The sequence below is a fragment of the Taurulus bubalis genome (genome assembly GCF_910589615.1).
Source record: "Taurulus bubalis genome assembly, chromosome: 12".
In the NCBI taxonomy this organism is placed as follows: Eukaryota; Metazoa; Chordata; class Actinopteri; order Perciformes; family Cottidae; genus Taurulus; species Taurulus bubalis.
The window spans coordinates 21028791-21049022 of NC_136600.1; the positions used below are offsets into that span (position 1 = coordinate 21028791).

The following is a 20232-nucleotide window of genomic DNA, read 5'->3' on the forward strand; positions in this document are numbered from 1 at the left end:
ACAATGACAGACTGACCAGTTCCCTTTTCTTCATTAAGTCCTCTCTCCTTCCTGATTGCATGTTCCTCTTCTTGTCAATATTCGCCTCTAACTCACAAGCTTTCTATACTTCCCATGGGTGCCGTGTACTTGCAACAATAAGACCATTAGTGCCCACTTGTCGAAACTTATGTTCACACTTGAGGAACAGTGGTGGGAAACACTAGAGAGACGCAGACTTCTGAGTTGGTGAGATCCACCCATGTTGGCCTGCTAACCGAGACCGACATTGTAAAGTGGGCTACACCGCCACCCATAAAAGCTACTACAATCCTACATACATAATGAATATCTACAACTGTCAAGCCCAGTCGGATCAGGGCGGCAGAATCCATTAGGCTTGTACCATGGGCTTTGGTGAAGCAGGCAGACCTACATTTCCAACACTTCCATTATTAAATCATCAGTATCGGGGCAGAGGGCCTGGAGCTGGAGGCTGGGCCTCGGGCAGCAGTGGAGATGTACGGCCTAGCATGGAGGCCTAATGAATGTGGCATGTGTGAGGGGTTGGGGCTGAAAGTCAATGCTGATATGTGCCAGTGTGTGTGGATGAACTGAAAGTTCTGATACTTGGCAGCTTTAGACAATTTCAAAAAGATGTATGAAGCCAACACATTCAAATCCAATGGACAAAATGAGTAATTATATGCAACAAAAAACCTGCCCATTCTCTGTAAAGGTAGAAGGCTATTCCACAGAGATAAATGATGCGGTTCACTTGTGACTGACAGCGCCCAAAGGTATACCTGCAAATCTAGCACGATGTAAAAAAAGAGTGATAAATCATGAATGGAAGTAAAATAATGGATTTTATCTCATTTTCTATTTAGTTCATGTTTCCTCTTGTATGTATGTGCTTTGGGGTCCTTAAATGAATCCACAGGAATGATTGTCAATAATTAAACTTGCTTTTAAAGGTAACTCTAATTGGTTATCAAAGCACTTGGAGAAAAATGCAGTCCTGGCGCAGCTGCCACCTATCTCATCTTTAATATGTGAAAAGTAATCTACAGGTATGGGTATCCAAAAGATTACTTGTAGTTATTACTTTGAATGTTTAAATTGTTTTGTTTTCACGATCCCCTCGAACACTGCCTTCAACCTAAAATACAAAACACTCTGAACATGTGTGTGGCCATAAGGATGCATGTCGGTCCTTACACTGAACGTCCAGCATGATGGAGATTTGGTTGACACCCTCGTCATTTGTACACTTGATTTTGTAAACTCCGGCATCTCTCCTCGTCACATTCTTGATCTCCAGTGAATTCTCATCTGGCCAGTTGTAGCGCAGATACCCCTCTTTCCAAAAACAATGGAAAAAACACACACACACGCAGAAAAACACACATGCAAAACAACGGTAAATTAGGCATTCATTACACGCTCATCAGCTGTGTGTCCTCTGGCCATTGGTCTCTAAGTGACATCTAATCCTGCATTATTGATTGGCCTGGCTGGATTCCCACATCAAGCCAACAATAGGCTGCGTGAGAGACACCTCCTGTACCACAGGAGTCAAAATGTAATAGGTAGGTTTAGATACAGCCATGTTACGGTGGGGGCTGTGTATGATAGAGCTAACAGAGTGAACAGAGAAAGAGCGTGGGTGCAGCAGGGCCCTGATGACACCGGCCTGGAGGAGAAGCCAGGTTTAGAACCGTTGTGTTGTATTCAGGGAGACAGCAAACCTCATTTAGACTGCATACATTAGAGCCATAATGAGAATCACATTTGGCAGGGTCCCATGCTGGCTAACCTGTCATGTTTTATTCAGACCCTGAATGGCAGAGCTGAGTGCTTACTTGCTGGCTCAGCTCAACTAGGACCTGGTTTATAGAGCCATCACACAGCCCTGGATCACCTTTGACCAGCTTCTCCCTGTGGTGCAACCAAATGCAGGAGACCTCCTCTGGGTTAGCTGAGACCATCAGTGGGATGGTTGCCATGTCATCCTCCACCACCTGGACCTGCGCTGGCTGCTGTGGGCTGAACTCTGGTGGGTCTGACACAGAAACAAGCAAGCAGATTCAGCTACACTAAGTGGGATTTACTCCAAAAATACATGTGCAGAGGCATGAATGCTAACTCCGGTACACGGAGTGACAAGAACCAGCCAAAGAGAATACAAAGACACACAAAACATGTTGAGCATGAAAGCAGAAAGAGACACTAATGAGAGTCAAACCAGTAGAAAGTCGACATCCCACCAATAAATCCAGATCCAACCAACTTCACATACTTAGACGACGGGGGAGTGAGGCAACGCTCGCGTGAGAGGGACAGGCATTAAAACAACGAGTGACAGTACTGTTGTCCAACTGCAGCTCCGCACAAACACACAGTGACATTCCTTCATGCTCATACACAGTACCGAGCTTTGAAGCAGCGGCTGGCTGCTGCCTGTGAAATGGCATCAAAGACAAACATGGCCATGCAGCAAAGCAAATGCACAATTAGGACACACTGCCACAGAGCTCAGCAGAACCGCAAATCGCAACAAAAGGTTTCTAGTAAACAAAAAAAAAACACACACATACGATAAGCTGACATTTCTGTGCAAAAGTACACCGGTAAAGCGGCTTACACCATCATACATCATCATTATGCATCGTTTAAGGTTTTATGCAAACCACATCTCTTGGTCAAACGCCAAGATGAAAGGAGCAAACAGACCAAGAAAGAAAGAAACGCACAAAAGCGATGCACCTTCTACTTACAAAGCACATTGAGTTTGAAGAACGTGTTCGCCCCCTCCGCCAGCACAGGGCTGGAGGCCTGGCAAATGACCCTCTGGTTGTGATGCCGTGAGCTCAGATTCAGGGAGAGAGAACTGTGCACTGATACGCCACCAAACTGAGCACCCCTGGGTGGCTGCTCCACTCCCTGGAAGCTAGCACACAAATTGCATTCAGCTCAAACTAATCAACGGGAGAGTTCAAGTTCACCTCAATCAGACTCATTATGACACAACATGATCCATAGTGTGTCGATATCAACATGTGTCAATGTCTGCAACGGGGCTTTCCTCACACTGCCTTGCCAAACCTGAGGGCACCCAAGCTCCAGGAGATGCTGGCCTTGGGGTTACTGCTTCCAGACTGGCACTCCAGAGTCAACATCTGGCCCCGACGTAGCTCCTCCTGTTTGGTTGAAATCTTCATACTTACTGCTGTAACTAGAGAACAATGGCAAAAACAAGAAAACACAATCTTAACTCAGAGACAATATGAAGTTGATCTGTGTGAATGGGTTCATATCAAATCCATTTATCTGACATACACACAGCTCTGCCTGTGTGTATGTGTTAGATCTCCTGTCTAACTCACAGTGAACCATGAGACGAGTGTGTGCAGAGATAGTCTTCTTTGCCTTATTCGTGGCATCGCAGCGGTAGGCGGCCATGTTGTCACTCGCCGTCAGGACCAGGACCAGTTCTCGCGCCACACCTCGATCAAAGGACGTCTGCCTCAGTGCATGGGGCACAGCCTTTCCATTCTAAAACAGAGGGAAGGGTTTTTACACAGAGAGGTGTTTGCACAACACACATACAGGCAGACAGAGCACACTAACCTTGAACCAAGTCAGAGTCCCAGTGGGATTCCCGCCAGTTGAGAAGCAGATGAGACGGACCGTGGTCCCTGAACGGAGGGGGACATCTTGAGGGGGAGTGTCGAGCCATACCTTTTGAGGGGGATCTGGTATAAAAGGATCAACAAGAGTTTGACATATATTCAATATTTTTTAAAGATGTGAGTCCCATTTGGTTACCATACTGCATTTAGAGACCATCACTGACTTCTGAAAAAAGTTTTTCATACATATTTGGATTTGAGGAACATTTCCTCAAAACACAAATATGACAAAAAGGGCCCATGGAAATATTTGCCCTTTCTGTGTCAAGAACTATAATAGCCAAGAGCTACATTTTTCCCTTTTGCATCTCTTAAAATGTAGTTATTTAATTAATTGTCATAAAAAATGGAAAATTAAATGGACCCCTCCTGAACCTTCATGAACATGTATTTTGATCAAAGTGGTACCAAACCAAAACTTCCTTCTCTTTGGTGATTTTCAATGCTGGTTATGTCTACCAAAAATGAACATTTAAAGCAACTACACGTTTGCTTACTCACAATAGACGTTAAGTGTGACGATCTGGGTCTTGGAGAAGTGTGTGCCCTTGTTGAAAGCCTCACAGGTGAGTTTCAGCCCATCCTCCTTCCGGGAGACTGTGTGGGTCATGTTGGACATGGTTGTCATCCCACCATTGTCTCCCTGCAGACACAACGCGCACATGACAGTTCAGTCTGGGGACAGACACCCTTTGTCTCTGGCATTCTCAGTCTTATATATATATATATAGAGAGAAAATCTGGAAGAAAAACAACCCACAATGGCTTGTCTTTGCGAATACAGATGGCAAATTAGCTGCTGTAATGACGGATGTTGTGCACGGCCTCTGATAAATAAGCATATTCATCTGACTCTCCTGCTTTGCATACTGTTATAAATTGGGCAAAGCACCATTTTGCACCTGCCTGATAGTGGTCATGCCTGTGCAGCACATCTGGTTATTAAAGCCATTATTGTGTCGATTACTGTAAAAGCCACAGTCAGAAAGACTAACAAAGACACTGGACAGGAGTGTCAGTCTTCATTAACCTCACACTGTTTCAGATGCATTAAAGCTCACACACAGCACACTGAGTGCCTTGTGTAAGATCAAATGAAAATGCTGCTGCCAGATGAATATAGAGCTTGTTTAATAACGCTCATCTTCTGTGTCAGCTTTTATTCACTTTGATCTTATTAACATACACAAAAGAGGGGAAGAGTAGCAGAATACTCTTTTTAGAATCGGCTGCGGATTCATTTGCAAAGCCGCAGCAGGTCTACTCTGACACAATGCTCATGGTCGTAGCGCTTTCTTTCATCTAGAAAGGTTTACGAGGTCACATTTCCTTTAGAAAATGTTATTTTAATTTACTGGGATGTTTTTTTGTTTTTTTGTACAGGTTTTGTTGGTACCCGAAAGACAAGCTTGACTGAGGGGCAATGCTTTAGCATCGTGTTCACACAAAAAAGAAATAAAAAAATACCCTTTTCAGTTTTCTCTTTAAACCAACCAGCATGGTCACCATTACATCTCAATGTGTACACTGGCTCTTTTTTTTCTCCTGTCTGCTGGCTTAGACAGATAGACTTCAACCTTGACTTGTTGTGTGATGTGTAGTCCCACCTCTTCCGTAGCTGCATCAGTGGTGTTGAGCTCCTTGTAGCCTAGCCACCAGCGAATCTGGACAGGCGGATTACTGGAGGTGGCATAGCAGCTCAGCTTCAAATCCTGCCCCTCAACAGCTGTGAACGAACCCCGCAGAGTCACCTCTGCGGGCTCGACTGTTGTACACGCACACACACAGGGAGGCAAACACACAAAGACGAGTCAGTAAAAATATTGCCCATGAATAGTACATTCAACAGCTACCTATTCTGATCACAGTGGCAGTGCAACTATTTTTGGATGTGAAACGTAGAGATGTATCAAGGGGTGGGAAGGAAAATCACTTTGAGTGGCAACTTGTTTTCTCAGGAGGTTTTCAATGTGGTTTCTAAAGTCTGCTTCGGTTTAACCACAGGGGGAGACGGGGTACAATAGCTGCAGGCAAAGTGATGCAGCTGCATAAAGCCTTCAGGGAAATACAGAGAATGGGGACTGTGCTGGCAGACATGGAGAAGGAGGGGTCACGTATGTAAATCTTTATACCCATGTGTGTCTATCCCACATGAATTGTTGATTGTTGATTGTTGAAATTAAGCCGGTGCCACGAGGTAAAAGAGTCATATTCACATTTCACCAGTGATGTTTTTTCTGTGCCCTCCAGCTTTTGCCAGTGCCTGGAGCGCAGTCAGGCAGTCAGCAGCTCATTTTCAACATCCCTGTATAGAAGGCATGAGGCATGGCACAAGGGTCTATTGGGGGCCTTGTGAGGATGGGAGGGGCAATGGAGTAACTTCAGCCACCTTTACATGAAATGATCAAAAGAGTTCTGCAAGGACCTAATTTATAAGCATACTCACATAAAACAGGTGCATCAACCACAAAGGATTTAAAGCTCTGACTTGGCATTGTCTGGCTCTGTAGTGGAAATCAGGCCATTGTTAGACTCAATGCACCACGGCTGCTGAATATTAATTCTGTATTTGTTTTATTGCTGCTGAAACAAACATTTTATATTCGGAGCGAAGATTATAATCTATTAACCATGGGCGTTACTATCGCACAAAGTGTCGGCTTTACCGCCTCAGGATTGTGCATTGAAGCAATTCAGCTGAATTAGTGCAGCAGCTATGAAAGAGCATGCATTGATACTCATCTGGAGGCAGACAGAAATATGGGCTGCAGCCATAACAACCATTAGTTTCATTAATGATATTAGCACTAAAAATTATGCTGGGACAGCAAAAGAGTTGGTTTTGGAGGTAAGACTCTTTTTTTTTATATATTCCTTTGCCTCATGTCCATATTCTAAATTATCCATTGCTGCAAGTCCTGCCAGGGCTTCAGCGTCGTGCACTATATTGAGCACTATTTTTACTCACAGAGCACAGTGATTTTGCGGCTGACAGACAGAGGGGACAGGGACACCAGATTGACACTTTCACAGCAAAGCACTGCCTGGTTGTCTGCAGGGCTGATCTTCAAGTTGAGGACGCTTCTGGACTTCTGCACTAAAACATCTGCTTCCCAAGTCATGGACAGAACTCCTCCATTCTGACACACAGAGGAAAGCATGAAATTCGAAAAAAGGGCAACATTAAGAATATGTTTTGAATAATTGCACTGTCCCCATATGGCGCAGTTAATTAAGTACAGAGGCTGCAAATATTGTGATACTTAGACTGCAAGTTGTAAAGCAGTAAAATCTCTAATTTTGTCAGTGTGACAGTGTGTTACAAAGCCTCCTTCCAAGATGGTGCTGGAGATTTACCTTGGTCCATTGGAGAGAGGAGAGAGGATTTCCACCATGAGACACACACTCCAACACAAGCATTCTTCCCGCTTTGACTTCCTCTCTTTCCAGACCCACGATAACTGGAGGCTGAGGTGGGACTGCCAGGAAACGAGAGACAGAAATGAAAATGGACTTGACAAAAGAGAAATGGCAGAGAGGGCGAGAGAAAACGGAAGAGAAAAGGGTGAGGGAAAATAAATGGATGTAACTCAGGGTAACAGGGATGGAGCTTGATAGGATGACATAAAAAAAGAAACTGCTGTGCAATGAGAACACTCTTGGCAATTGAGTAGGAAACATCCATATTTGTTGAGACAGGGCCAATAAATTGGGCACATTCAACATGACTGTGGGATAAGAGGTCCAGATCTGATGAAAGTATTAAGGATTAAGGGAGCAGTGAGCTGAATCAAGTCCATAAAGCAAAAATAACAGATGTTCAAACAGTAATAAGGCAACGTGAAATATGAATAAATTCCAGGCCCCTTGAATAAAATATATGCAGTAAATAGAGGACAGGCCTTTGTTATTGCCGCAATCAGTCTCAGAGAGCAGGCTGCAGACCCTGGGCCAGCGTGACAAATTGCCACCTTGCTAATAATCCGGCTGGCGGAAAATGGCCACCGCGCTGGCTTTGATGGGCTGGCATGCTGAGTAAGACTGCAGTGGTGGTCCCAAGTTCTGCAACATTAGCACTTAGCACGGAGCCCATGTTGTTTAATACAGAGCAGGCCGACAAAGAGGAAGGGAGGAGTGCTCACGGTTATTGGTGGTTGTTAAAACAGCGGCATCGGCGTCTAATGTGGAGGAGTATAGATAGAGACAGCATTAAGGTGTCTAGTCAGCCCGTGGATAATACGGCCGCTGAGGTGGAGGGAGCGCTCGCTGCTGAAGGTGTCAGCAGCCCTGCTCCACTTTAATCAACAACATGATTTAGGCCTGGGAGAAGCAGGTGGGTAGACTCTTAGGCCTAAACTATCAATTACCTTAACTGATCGACAGAGAAGAAAATACTAAACCAACTGTAGAGAACAGTAACTGCGGTGAAGCAACAATGGCTTTCATTGTTGCTGCACCGCATATAAGAGGGAGGAAAAGAGGAGGAGGGGGGGAAGCCAAACGCAATGAGACCGAGAGACAGCATGTGTCAGCTCACCTTTGTATGCTGCAGTAATCATTTTATTATATAATGTTGCACGGGTTGTGATAATAACATGAAAGAAAAAGCAACAGAAATTGCCTCCCCTTCTGCCTCAGTGGGTTCTAAATTTAATTTGAGCTGATGAGCACAAAAGTTGCTGGGTTAGTTCTGCAGGATTCATTATTATTAACTGTGGTGGCTTTATTTTCCCTTATTAGTTATTAAAATGTTTAAAAAAATGCAGTACTTGAAGCCTCACGGAAACTATCCATCTCAGTTTGTCTAATAAGTGGTTTATGTGTTTTGGTTAACATTGGGGAAATAAGAATAAGAGTATAGGTAATTACAAGATTACAGAATAATACATTACATCTAAAATAAACTCATTCAAATGTGTTCGCAGGGTTGGTGTTTGATTCTACGCTGCTAGCCGCCACTGTGCGAGACGCTCATATCAATCTCTGGCCACCAGGGGCAGCCTTGTGAACAGGAGGCAGTCACACTCGTGTGTGAGTTTGCCTTCAGGTCGAATGTTTCTCCTTGGACCACTAACACAGACTGAGTGCACAAGGCCGGATACCCTTGGGCCTCCCTGAGGTAGGCTTCCTGTGTGGATGAATGTGTTTGTACACTGTGTTTCTTATTTAAAGAGAGGGGGTGTTGACTGTCAGTTTACAGACAGGTTGAGACACTCACAGTACACGCTCATGGTCATTGTGGTCTCCACAGGCCGGAAAAGGGCGGGGCTCATGGCATGACATGCCAGCTGCCTCCCGTTATCAGTGCTGAGAGCGGTGACCCTTCAGGAGGTAGCAGAAAGACAAACAAAATGAGAAGGATAAAAGACAAAAAGTATATTAAGACACACAAAGTGCTAAAACTCAGGAAGTAAAAGTCCCAAAACATTAATACAAATCCCACGTAGGTAAAAGTATTATCAGTAAAATGTGCTTACTGTATATATCAAAGTGTAAGTACTTGCTAGATTGTAAACACTGGTGCACCAATGTGCATGCAGCATTATAATGTAGCTGGTCGAGGTGGAGCTCGTTTTCACTACTTTATATACAGTTTGGTAGTTTAGTCTAGTGGTTCCCAATCTAGGAGTCACAAAATACGTCCGAGGGGTCATGTGATGATTAATGGGGTAGAACAGAAAAGAAAAGAAAAGTTCTGGTCCACAAATGTGTAGTCGTTTTTTTTTTTTTATTCGGCATTCGTCCCTTATTGGATAGCGATAGCTTGGAGAGAAACAGGAAAGGCCGAGGGGAGAGAGAAGGGATAACATGCAGCAAAGGGTCGGAATCAAAGCCGGGTCGCTGCAGTAATGACTGCACGCTCTAACATTAAAGCTACCAGTAGTCATTGTTCTGACTTATGTCTTCACTTTTGATGAAATATTGGATAGTTCGGAAAAAATAAAAAAATATAAATTGAACCATCTAATGAGATTAGAAGGAAACGGTCTCTTTGGGGTAACTACTAAAAGCCGCAGCATCTAAAAGGTGACAGTAAGCCTCAACTTACCCTTAGTTTGTATTTTTAAGGGGTTACACCCAAAAAAATGTACAACCACTTATCTTTAAGGTGTTGTAATTTATCGGCTTATCATGTGTTTTTTCTTAATTTGAATAGTATCTCATAACAATAGGCGTCAGATAGTCAAAACTGAAGAATGTAGTGTAATATTTACTTTTGAAATGAAGTTAAGTAGTAAAAAGCATAACATGGAAATATTCAAGTAAAGTACTCAGAGTGACGTACATCGAAAGATCCAGCATGGAGTGGATTTATTCCGGCCTAGTTTACTTTCTCAGTTCCCGTCTTCTATATCAAATTATACTACAATGTCAACCGTAACAATCACACATGGCCCACTGCTGTGCACGCTCAGTGTGAATATGAGGAAGGCGCATCAATATTGCTTAAGACCTTGGCTGTTCTGCAATAGAGCTGAACAACACTGCAGCTCCTCAGTACCAATGTTATCTCAGGATATGACAAGAGGTTATTATCTTTGACACAGAGGAGACTAGCAGGATTAAAGTAATCTATTGCCCTGTTTAATGTATAGGCACCTGGCGAACCGGCGAGGATCGGATCTGTCTCGCTGTCGGAATGTAATTTTGTGCATTTGACAGAAGCTAATTCAATCGCACAGTGCCAAGGAACAGCTCGCTGTGTGCAGAAATTCATTGTACTCGCTAAGACAGAAGGAGAATATACGAGCGGGGGTGAAAACAAGGGAAACAAAAAACAAAAGACAGACTTGGAGAGATTGAGCAAGTTGGTGAAGAGAATGCGTCTGGCAGGCGGGCCGACACATACGTTACTTCAGCACGCGTGTTCAGGAGCTTATCCTCTGAGCCAGACATGGTGGAAGACTCTGCACCTGTCAGCTCGACTCCATCTACGAGACACAATGGGGGGGAGGATCACCAAAAAAAAAGGAGAATACTGTGTGTAAATGTGTTCACGTGAAACCAAGACATCAGTATTATTCTCGTGTGGAAAGGTAAATATGATGAACATGTGCTCTGTTCTGTGTGTATAGTGTTTATCAATTTGTACAGTAACAGTCTTCTTACTGAAATCAAATCAGTGCTGAGATTACAAAATGAGAAAAACTAAGTTACATTTGACTGAACACAATAAAGATGTACGGTACAAATTCACACCCACAGAGAACAATAGAACATCTCTCCGTCTCTGTAATATATATTTAGGTGGGACGGGGGAGCAAAAGGCAAAAGGCAACAAAAAAAAATGGAAATATTGCAGTTGTTTCTGTAAACAGCTGTGAACTTGGATACATTCTCTGGATGTGCAATTTGAAAGTCAGTGGAAATTGCAAATTCAAATGTTTAGGCGATTTCCTCCCACACAGAGCTTCCTTTCAAATCTGCTCTTCGAAACGAGAGATTTTTACATATCTCTAAATATTCAGGTTGTAACCTATAGAGATCACAGAATGTAGAGTATCAGAAAGGCTGTTGCCCTTCTGTTCTAAGCTGTCAAGTTGACTATCTCTGTCACATTTAGTGCTGTTGAACAGGGTGACTCACCTTTAAATAGTGTGATTTCAGCCACGGGCTTTGCGTCAGGCGCTATACAGGCGACGGCGTATTTCTCCCCTGCCACCCAAGGTGTTTCCATGTCCACCTCAAAGTATGGCTTGGACGGAGGAACTGAATGAGAGAAACAACAGCTCCAGTTTAATATTTATCACATCATTAACCTAATATTGAACACACTAATCTTTGGTTCGGGGAAGCAAGCGCTATCACAGATGGATATTAGCTTATGCAATGATTGGATAATAAGCGCTCGCAACATTTGGGAGAGACTTGAATGTCACAACGTCAGCTTTTGAGTGATTTAGTACAACAAGGTTGCCTGTGCTGTTGAGTTTGAATACAAATTGTGGACAAGAAGGGATGAAATAGTGATGCAACCGATCTCGTGCTAATGTATCACAGCAAACAGCAAACACTTCTCTTCTCAGATCACCCCCAAGCTAAATTTGTGCTTTTTGGACTGATCAAAGCAGTCTCCACTTCTCCACTGTTCTAGTCTACAATCCTTTTATCTGACCATAAATAGGAGGAAAAAACAAACAGATTTTAAACACAAGGGACCAGAAATTGTTTGGCAGTAAATTAGGAAATCTGTCACCAACTCACTATCAAAGAGACTTCTGTGAGTCACTCTTCACCAAGACTACAGAAACCTATTGTGCCAGCTTTTAGCGAGTGGGTGAGCCAGTAGAATTACAAACTATGGTTACTGTTAAGGTTGTTTTCTTTCATCAGAGATCAAGTGCAAAGGCTGCCTGAGTTCAGAGACAGAACGGGGAATTGGAAAGTACAGGATGGATAGCTGTGTGTGTGTGAGAGAGACATGAAAGACAGGCAGAGGAGTAAAGAGATATGGCAGGAATAAAAAGTGAGTGTAAGACAAGCTGCAGAAGAGAGCAGAGGCAGGAGGAGGATAGCTGCTGCTGAATTCTGAGGCAAATCCACGGCTAATGTGTGTGTAAACGGCTGGACCGCAACCAAACCAGTCAGCCGTTCAGCTCCTCTCCATCTCTTTGGCACATGCAATCAATTCACGGCCACTAGGAGGAGCTGTTGCTGTGTGCAGAGTCGCCCATTGACTCCAGTCTGCTATTGAGACAGATGAGATGTGGCTGCAGCTTCAAACTGATTTAAAAGAAGCAATTGAATCTGTGCGGACTGTGATGGGTTACCCAGAGCACTGCAGAGGCGCACGCTGCAATAATGAGATGCATTTGTTTGTTTCCCCCCCCCCCCCCTCTTCCCCGAGAAGATGACTGGGCCATGCATCTATTGACAGCCCCTGCACTCTCAATCTACTAAGGCCCGCACGATTCAACATAGGTGCATCACTTGTTGTGCTAGAGTAGTGTCTGGCAGCCGAACAAATCCTGGAAAAAGAAGAATGATATGTTAGCAAATGAGCCAGCCCTGGTATCTAATTTTCTCCTCGCTCGCTCATGCTGGCCCCGCTCCTCTTATCTCTCATTCGCTCCATCATCCCTCTCGAGCAGCCCACCCCTCTCTCCCCGCGCTATCCTTCTTGACCACTGCAGTTAAACTGCAGATGTGAGGAGGAAGGTGTGTCCCAGTCATCCATCACATCTGCAAACCATGTGACCCAATAAGCCCAGTCAGGAAGAACATTTGTACAAATGTAATAGCATGTGTGGACAACAACAAAACACTCTCTGTTCAATTTACTCAACATGCACTCAGAGCAACAACAAAAAAACAGACAGCAAACAAGCTGTTCTTTAAATTAACTCTTTCTGCCCCTTCTTTGTCTAATTGCCTGTCGGCTTTGCTATTTTGCCTCCCTGTCTCTCTCTCTCTCTCTCTCTCTGCTTTATAGTCCCATCGCTCTTATTAAGGTACATATATGAAGGCAATAATAGATAGGCACGCAAAGAGTTGCTCCTGCCTTTCAGAAGAGAAACAGTGAGCCGCAAAATTCGATTCATTAGACAAATACAGACGGATGGATGGATAAGGCAGATAAGGAGCAGATTAGCAGACACACATCAATATGCATATCCACCTATCGTTCTCTCTCGTTCACATACAGATGCACACGCGCTCTTTCCTCCTTTGCACACAAACACCCAACAATGAACCCAAGTCTACAGCGCGCGCAGATTTGCATGCACAAACACACTGACACAGGCGAGTGAGTGAGCAGACAAGCCACATTCATCTCACTTCCATCTAAAAACAGGCGCCAGTGTGTGCACACTGTCTAACATGTGATACCACGCTGATTCTTTTGAAAATATTGGAGAGGGCCCGCAGGATAGAACAGTCTCTAAAAAGCTTATTATGCTGAATTAGGAAAATATTAGAGACCAGAAGATCCGACTTTTTAAAATCACATGGGCACAACTCATCAGTTTTATCTCTGGAAGACAAAGATTGGCATGCACAAGGGTATATTTTTATACTCGTATGTGCACACACACACACACACACACACACACACACACACACACACACACACACACACACACACACACACACACACACACACACCGTAGGTCTCAGGTGTGTGATCTCTGGCAATGAAAGCCTCTGAAACAGTGCTCTTTTTCCAGCTTTCCCTTCCTCTCTGTCTCTCCTTCCCACCTGCTCTGCTCTGAGGGAGAAGTGGAGCAGCAGCCCTATCTCCCCTCGCCCTCCATCACAACTCTCCTTCATGACCCACGACTACTGTCTCTCGTACTTTTTAGGTTTTGGGACCACATTTGTATTTGTGCACATCCATGACAATTTACAGGAAATATCTCACATGTGTGAAAAGATGGAAAATGTACCTCATTGGTAGATTTCAAACGAAAAGAAAAGAACGTCTCATTTTACTATTTAGCAGGGACTCTTTCGCTGCACTGTCTGGCACTGTAATAAGCACACCGTCACGCCAATGTATCACACACCGTCCTCTGATGGGGTTATATCTTGGGCAACTGTCAGAACTTTTTCCTGAACGAAGATGAATAAAGTCACCATGTTCTACGTTGCTTGTGCCCCCATTTATAAGTTGTTCCATTATTCATAACAGGGAATCGTAAAAATGAAGGCTCATTATATACTCTTCAAGTGCTAAACTCATTAGCTACCGCAAAAACCTCACCATAGCCCTGGTTCCTAAAATGTCCTCTAACCTCCAACCAACACTGATAATAAGCTTACACACATGAGCCCACACAGAGGTGTGTGTGTGTGCACGTGCACATGCACACAGACACACACCTATGTAAGACCAAATGTGGCAACTGAATGAGTAATACAGTCTAAAACCAGAACACATCAAATAAATGTTTTTTTGCAGGAGGCATCTGTACAGGAATGCAATGCAGTGAGGCAGAGAGTTGTTCATTAATAGGATTAAATGCCAACACTAATGGTATAAACTGAGACACAGGATGTGTCAGGTATGTGACGGGCACAGTGCGGGGTAAGTTTTAGATGAGGGGGGGGTTTAGCGGAGGGGTAGAGGTTGTTATTGTCATGGATTACTCACTGCCACTTGATCTGCCTATTGCAGTAATCCCCTATCTAAGCTCCACAGGAAGGCAAAAACACACAAGAGTTATGTTGCGCCAATGGAAATGTCTTGAAAACATCTCTTTGTAAGCTCATGGATGGGGCTTATTGACATTTGTGTCTCTGTCCCTGCTACTCACTGCCTGTAGTGATCCATCCTGAATTAGCCAGTCATGATAGCACTCCCTCTGACCCAAGAATCCAATTATACCATCAGCAATCTCTGTTTTGTTTTCACATTCCTTCCCTCTCCCCTACTGTATCTCCTCATAAAGACTTTATAGTGTTTTGATTTGATGCAGAGCTTGATGGGATATGGCCATGGTTGACTGGCCAGGGGCTCAGGAGCCTTGGGAGCTGTAGTTCAGTGATGGAGAAGTCTGCAGGGATCTCATCAGAGATGGTGCTCTTCAAAAGGATGCACAGTTTCCAGTCCCAGCTCAGCACTAACAGGAGATTGAAATCATCAACTCATTATCAAGCCCCAGATTAGTCACGTATTTTTGAATCAGTTGAGTTGGTGGGGTGGAACAAATGACCCTTTAGGACCAAGGCTGCAGAGAGCTTTTTAAGTCAGTCGCTTCACTCTTTGCCCTTTGCGACAGTACAGCTGCAACGGTCCATCTTAAACAGTCAACAGCTGGAAAGTGTTCCCGAGACACCAGCTAAGATTCAAAGATCTGAGCATGTCTCGAACACACACACACACACACACACACACACACACAGGTCTATGGGTGTACAGGCACACAGGCCAGCAGTAGGGATCAGTCACGGTAAATACGACTACCAGTGATCCCTGATGCAACACAAACATAATTCCCACACATTTTGACCTTTTCAACAATGCCGAAGGCAATCTGTTGACTTTGTGCATGTGTGGGCGCACATGCAATATGCATCTCAGAGGTAATAAATGTGGGAGTCAAGCCTGCTGCGGCTGCAGGTGTAGGCCTGCTGTAGGACTGCTGCAGTGTAGAACAGAACATATACTCAAAGGAGGCGTCTGCGGTCTGTGCCTCTTCCTATCCCACACCACCCGCCATCCCTCCCACTGGCCCATTGATGTCAGAAAAACCTGCTTTCTTCTCAGAAGAGAGTGAGGCCACTAGAATCGCCACGGCAACCCAACCCCCATCCCGAAAAAAAAGCCTCTCCTTGGTCACCAAAGAGAAAGCCGGAAAGCTAGGCAGAGAGAGGGAGAAATTGTGCAGAACGGGGAGGGGGATGTAAGCAAATGAACTGGCGCTGGAGAAGAAAGGTTCTTTTAGAGTCATTTCCTTGCCACATATGGGCTCGCTCCCACAAGCAAGAGGGGTAGGGAGAGAGAGATACCGGTTGTTAGAGAGTGACAACAGGTGGTCTAATCTAGTCACACAATTACATGTATTCCATCCCATGTCTGAGTAGGAACTTTTCAATCACTTTTGTTGTAATTTATTCCGGTGCAAGGAAAAGACATGGATTGCCTCAAGGCTTGCCAGGGAATCCAGGTTGTTCTGATACTTTATATTGTGTAGCTGCTGGTTAAAGCCCAAAGACTTACTGTACTGGAACATGTGGGGATGGCATAGTGCTTGTTAAAGAAATAAATACCGTCAGAAAAGTTTGAAAAACCCTGACTTTCTTTATGGTTCATACATTCAAATATGATTTGCGCTTGACGGAAACTGCTGGGTTCTACTGTACCGAGGACGGTTTAAATTTAGTTTGTAAATTCATGTGTGCGCTGCTTCCAATGCCTTGTCGCAAGCAAATTAAAGCTCTTTATCAATATAAATGAATATTTAACAGCTCTTTATATGCTGATTACCGGTCAGGAGGTTGTGTATGTTACTGGAGTACTGAGGATGCCCCCTGTGTCTTATCACATATACTACATTATATTGTTACTCTGACAAAAAAGATGTGTATAAACCTCCACATTCCCTCTATTCACATTCTATGGTTGTGCTCACTTAAAATGTTGACCCAGGCTGTACTGGAAATGATTGCTTGACTGCTCTCAGACTGGCCCACTTGACATGTAAAGGAGGTTTCATCTTCCAGTTGGGCCTTCTCAATCTGAAGATGATTCTGCCCTGGAGAAGAGAGGGAGAGATGATTCAGACACATTATGTTGTGATAATTGTAAAAACATAACAAAGAAGAAAAGCTCATGTAGTTTCCTTCTCTCCTCTTCTTTGAACGCTCGTTCAGAATCGTGGCATTTTGTATTGATAAGGACCTCCTGTAGGCCTTTCTTCTGTGTGGATTTCCGAGTGTCTGTATTATAGGTCGTTTTCAATGTGTGAAATGGGAACATTAACAATAAAAGCAATTCATACAATGACAGTCTGGCTTTTCAATTCAATACGGTAATATGCCCTACGACTGGCGTTTGGGTATTTGATTTGATTATAAAAAGACTATTTTTGTACTTCTGTAAAATGGAAAACATCTCACTTGCTGATAATCTCCTGCTGGAGGCTTTTCCATTGACATGCAAGTCGTTGTCTATACTCATAGCAGAGGCATCTTGTTTCAGAATGACTTTCCAGCATGTTAAATGAAATCCAATGCCAGATTCACAATGCCGGACGAATAAACTGTCTATTAATTGATGACAGGCAGAGTCCTTCTCTTCGTAACTCTCTTCTGATAGTCTGCCATGCCAACAGGGCTTGGTTTGTTTGATGCATTGCCATAACCTGTGGGGATTTAGATGATGTTCAGTGTTGCTTTTCCAGCTCCTGATTCTCTGGCTCTCAGCCTACTAACATGTGCAAAATAGTATCTTGGTCTGACAACCACCCAGGCCTAAAATTGCTTGTGTCAAGTAAGCTGGCAAGATAATTAACACCAACCAGAAGCAATTTTCACATCTAAGTTATCATTGAGTGCAGAGAGAGAGAGACATTGAAGTTATTAATCATATTCCTCTTTCCTGGAATTACTTACAAATAGTGCAATCAAGTTGCAGAGAGTGCAGATTTATGGTCAGGGAGATGGCGGTTGGCTGCAATGCGATTTGCTTATTTGTCCATTACTCTGTATTTATTTCAGCTTGGGCCTCCCCATTTTTGCTATACAGTATAACTTCATAGTCATTATGTCAGCAACAGAGTGACGTTATGTTCTCCTCTCTGCATATCTGCATTTGAGTATTGGCCCTAAAGATGGAGACACATGTTTTTTCTGTAATTGGGAAAAGGGAGAAACCTCCCTAATATCAATTGTTGAACTGTATTCTGAGAAACTTTTGAGAAGAATATAGTTACTCTCACTTGTTTGTTTTTTTTATTTGAAAATCAAGCAGTATTTTACAGAAAATATGGCACAAGCAAAGTCATGTGTTTAGTGTGATACAAACTGAATACAAATAAAGTAACTACTATATTTTATTTCTAAAATCATTCATATAATGGGACAAGTGTGAACAGGTTTTTTTCTGGCGTTGTGCTATATATTATACCTGGGATTAAAGGATATTTTTGCAAATGTAAACGCTTGTCAGATTTATTAAACTTGATGAAACAAATTCATTTGCAATAGTGTTGCCAGCATGTACACAGTACATTTGAGTAAAATTTACTCAAATTGAAAAAAATTACAAAAAAAATAACATTTGGAGTTTTACTCTATTTAGTGTTCATATTTAACTCTAAATGATGATATATTTACTAGATTTGGATTCAATTCCACATAGAATCGAATCCAATTCTACATAGAATCAAATCCGTTTCTAGAATCAATTCTATAATATAATTAGATTCTATATAATTACAATTAGATTCTATATATAATTGGATTTAACACCCTTCAGCTCTCTTCCATCCCATAAACCGTCAGCTCGTTCCAGCGTAGCGATAGGTTTCGTGGCGGCGGAAACGGAACTTAATAAAGAACCGTGGTGGGCGTGGTCACGCCGTTTGACTCCAATAGATTTTATTCTGAATATTTGCTCCTTCTCTACTGGCTACGGCTAGTAATTACGCTCCAAAATGCTGAAATATTACTGCCAGAGCAGAGCATGAAGTAGCTCTCTTTCTGTCTGTTGTTGCCGGGCCGGCCGTTCGTGCCTTTGTGTGCATGTGAGTGCATGTGAGTGCATGTGAGTGCATGTGAGTGCATGTGACCAGCTCTGCCCGGTGCTCATACGGCGGTTAGGAAGAGTCACGGCCATCCCCTGGTTCCCCCTTTAGAAAAACACTGTTAGCTCTATCAGCACTGTTGCCGTTGTTTGCCCTCTGAGTGCTGGTAGCCATTATACCTGCGAGTCGTCGGCTTAGCTGATGCCATGTTGAGAGCCATGGAGAGGCACTCAATTCAAATTTAGCACCTTTAATATTCACGTGACTATGGTTTACCACTTTATACACAACCGTTGATATTAGTGAGTTTGGCTTATGTTCATTCATAATCAAATTGTGTCTGATTGACTGTCTGCCATGTACTATAATGGAATTACACTTTTTGAACCAACCAATGCTTTGGTGTCTTGAACAAGCTGTTTTATGTGTTCTTCTGTGTGTTTTTCTTCACCATGCGCAACCTCGTGCACAAATACATGCCAGCTAACGTCCATACACACCGACATTATTGCTTCCACTTGGGGAAACTAAGGGGTGCTGCATCTACTGTAAGTATATGTTGAAATCAACGCTGGCCCTCTCTTGTTTTCGCGAATGTGTGATCTCAGGCTTTTTTAAAGCATCATTAAACATCACTGATGGTGACAATCAGTGGAACATGGTGGAGTATCAAGTGCAGTCAAGTGCCATCTTAAATGATTTTGCTCTTTCCTTGCAGAGTAAAGTGATTGCTTACATCATGTACCTGCACAGATGGGTAGTTTATTCATAAGTGTTTGTTTGCGTGTTTGACAGCTTGTGTGGGTTTGCGGTCCATGTGTTCATGTGTATACATTCTTATTTTGTTGTCATTAAGGGAACAAATAGATGTTTTTTTCTTTTCTTAACTTGTACCTGCTGTAATGCTTACTGTAATTTGCTAATAAGCTGACAACATGTTTTCCATGCTTGTTTTTTCTGTAAACTCTAGGCATCAATGAGCATGGACAACGTGTGAATGGGCATGTATGCGGTGTTTATGTGTCGCTGGTGGTCTCCCACACTGTGCAACAGTAAAGTGCAGCTTCTCTAGTTGCGGGCTGATCAGGAACAGATGCTCTTCTCTTACTCGGGATTGCCTTCTAATTGGCTATTACTTTTTATAGACTGTGTTGCAGATTCTGCAACACACTTTATTCCCTGCCACATTTCACAGATTTGCTGACACTGAGTCTATTGCTTTCATTTTTTTCTTCGTCTTAACATGTGAGTGACAATGAGGGCGATGCGTGACAGGCTGTTGACAATCGCATCACCTCCTCATTCCCAGATGCTCCCTGTATAGAGAGCCAATGTGCCATAAGGTTCCCGTAATGTCTGTGCTACTT

At 43.3% G+C, this 20232-nt stretch overlaps 1 protein-coding gene across 1 annotated transcript in view; it reads right to left on the minus strand.

Moving 5' to 3' along the window:
• The window catches only part of nphs1 (NPHS1 adhesion molecule, nephrin), a gene marked incomplete at its 3' end in the record, with an annotated part of 33077 nt that overhangs the window by 9074 nt on the left and 3771 nt on the right, over nucleotides 1-20232 (minus strand). The window contains exons 3-16 of the mRNA XM_079227335.1: nucleotides 16751-16873; nucleotides 11262-11384; nucleotides 10525-10606; nucleotides 8893-8996; nucleotides 7032-7153; nucleotides 6643-6814; nucleotides 5282-5439; nucleotides 4176-4317; nucleotides 3613-3737; nucleotides 3369-3537; nucleotides 3088-3217; nucleotides 2760-2932; nucleotides 1904-2044; nucleotides 1201-1341 (exon numbers count right to left, since the gene is read on the minus strand). Of these exons, the coding sequence (XP_079083461.1) occupies nucleotides 1201-1341; nucleotides 1904-2044; nucleotides 2760-2932; nucleotides 3088-3217; nucleotides 3369-3537; nucleotides 3613-3737; nucleotides 4176-4317; nucleotides 5282-5439; nucleotides 6643-6814; nucleotides 7032-7153; nucleotides 8893-8996; nucleotides 10525-10606; nucleotides 11262-11384; nucleotides 16751-16873 (1905 nt within the window). The remainder of the gene's footprint in view (nucleotides 1-1200; nucleotides 1342-1903; nucleotides 2045-2759; nucleotides 2933-3087; nucleotides 3218-3368; nucleotides 3538-3612; nucleotides 3738-4175; nucleotides 4318-5281; nucleotides 5440-6642; nucleotides 6815-7031; nucleotides 7154-8892; nucleotides 8997-10524; nucleotides 10607-11261; nucleotides 11385-16750; nucleotides 16874-20232) is intronic.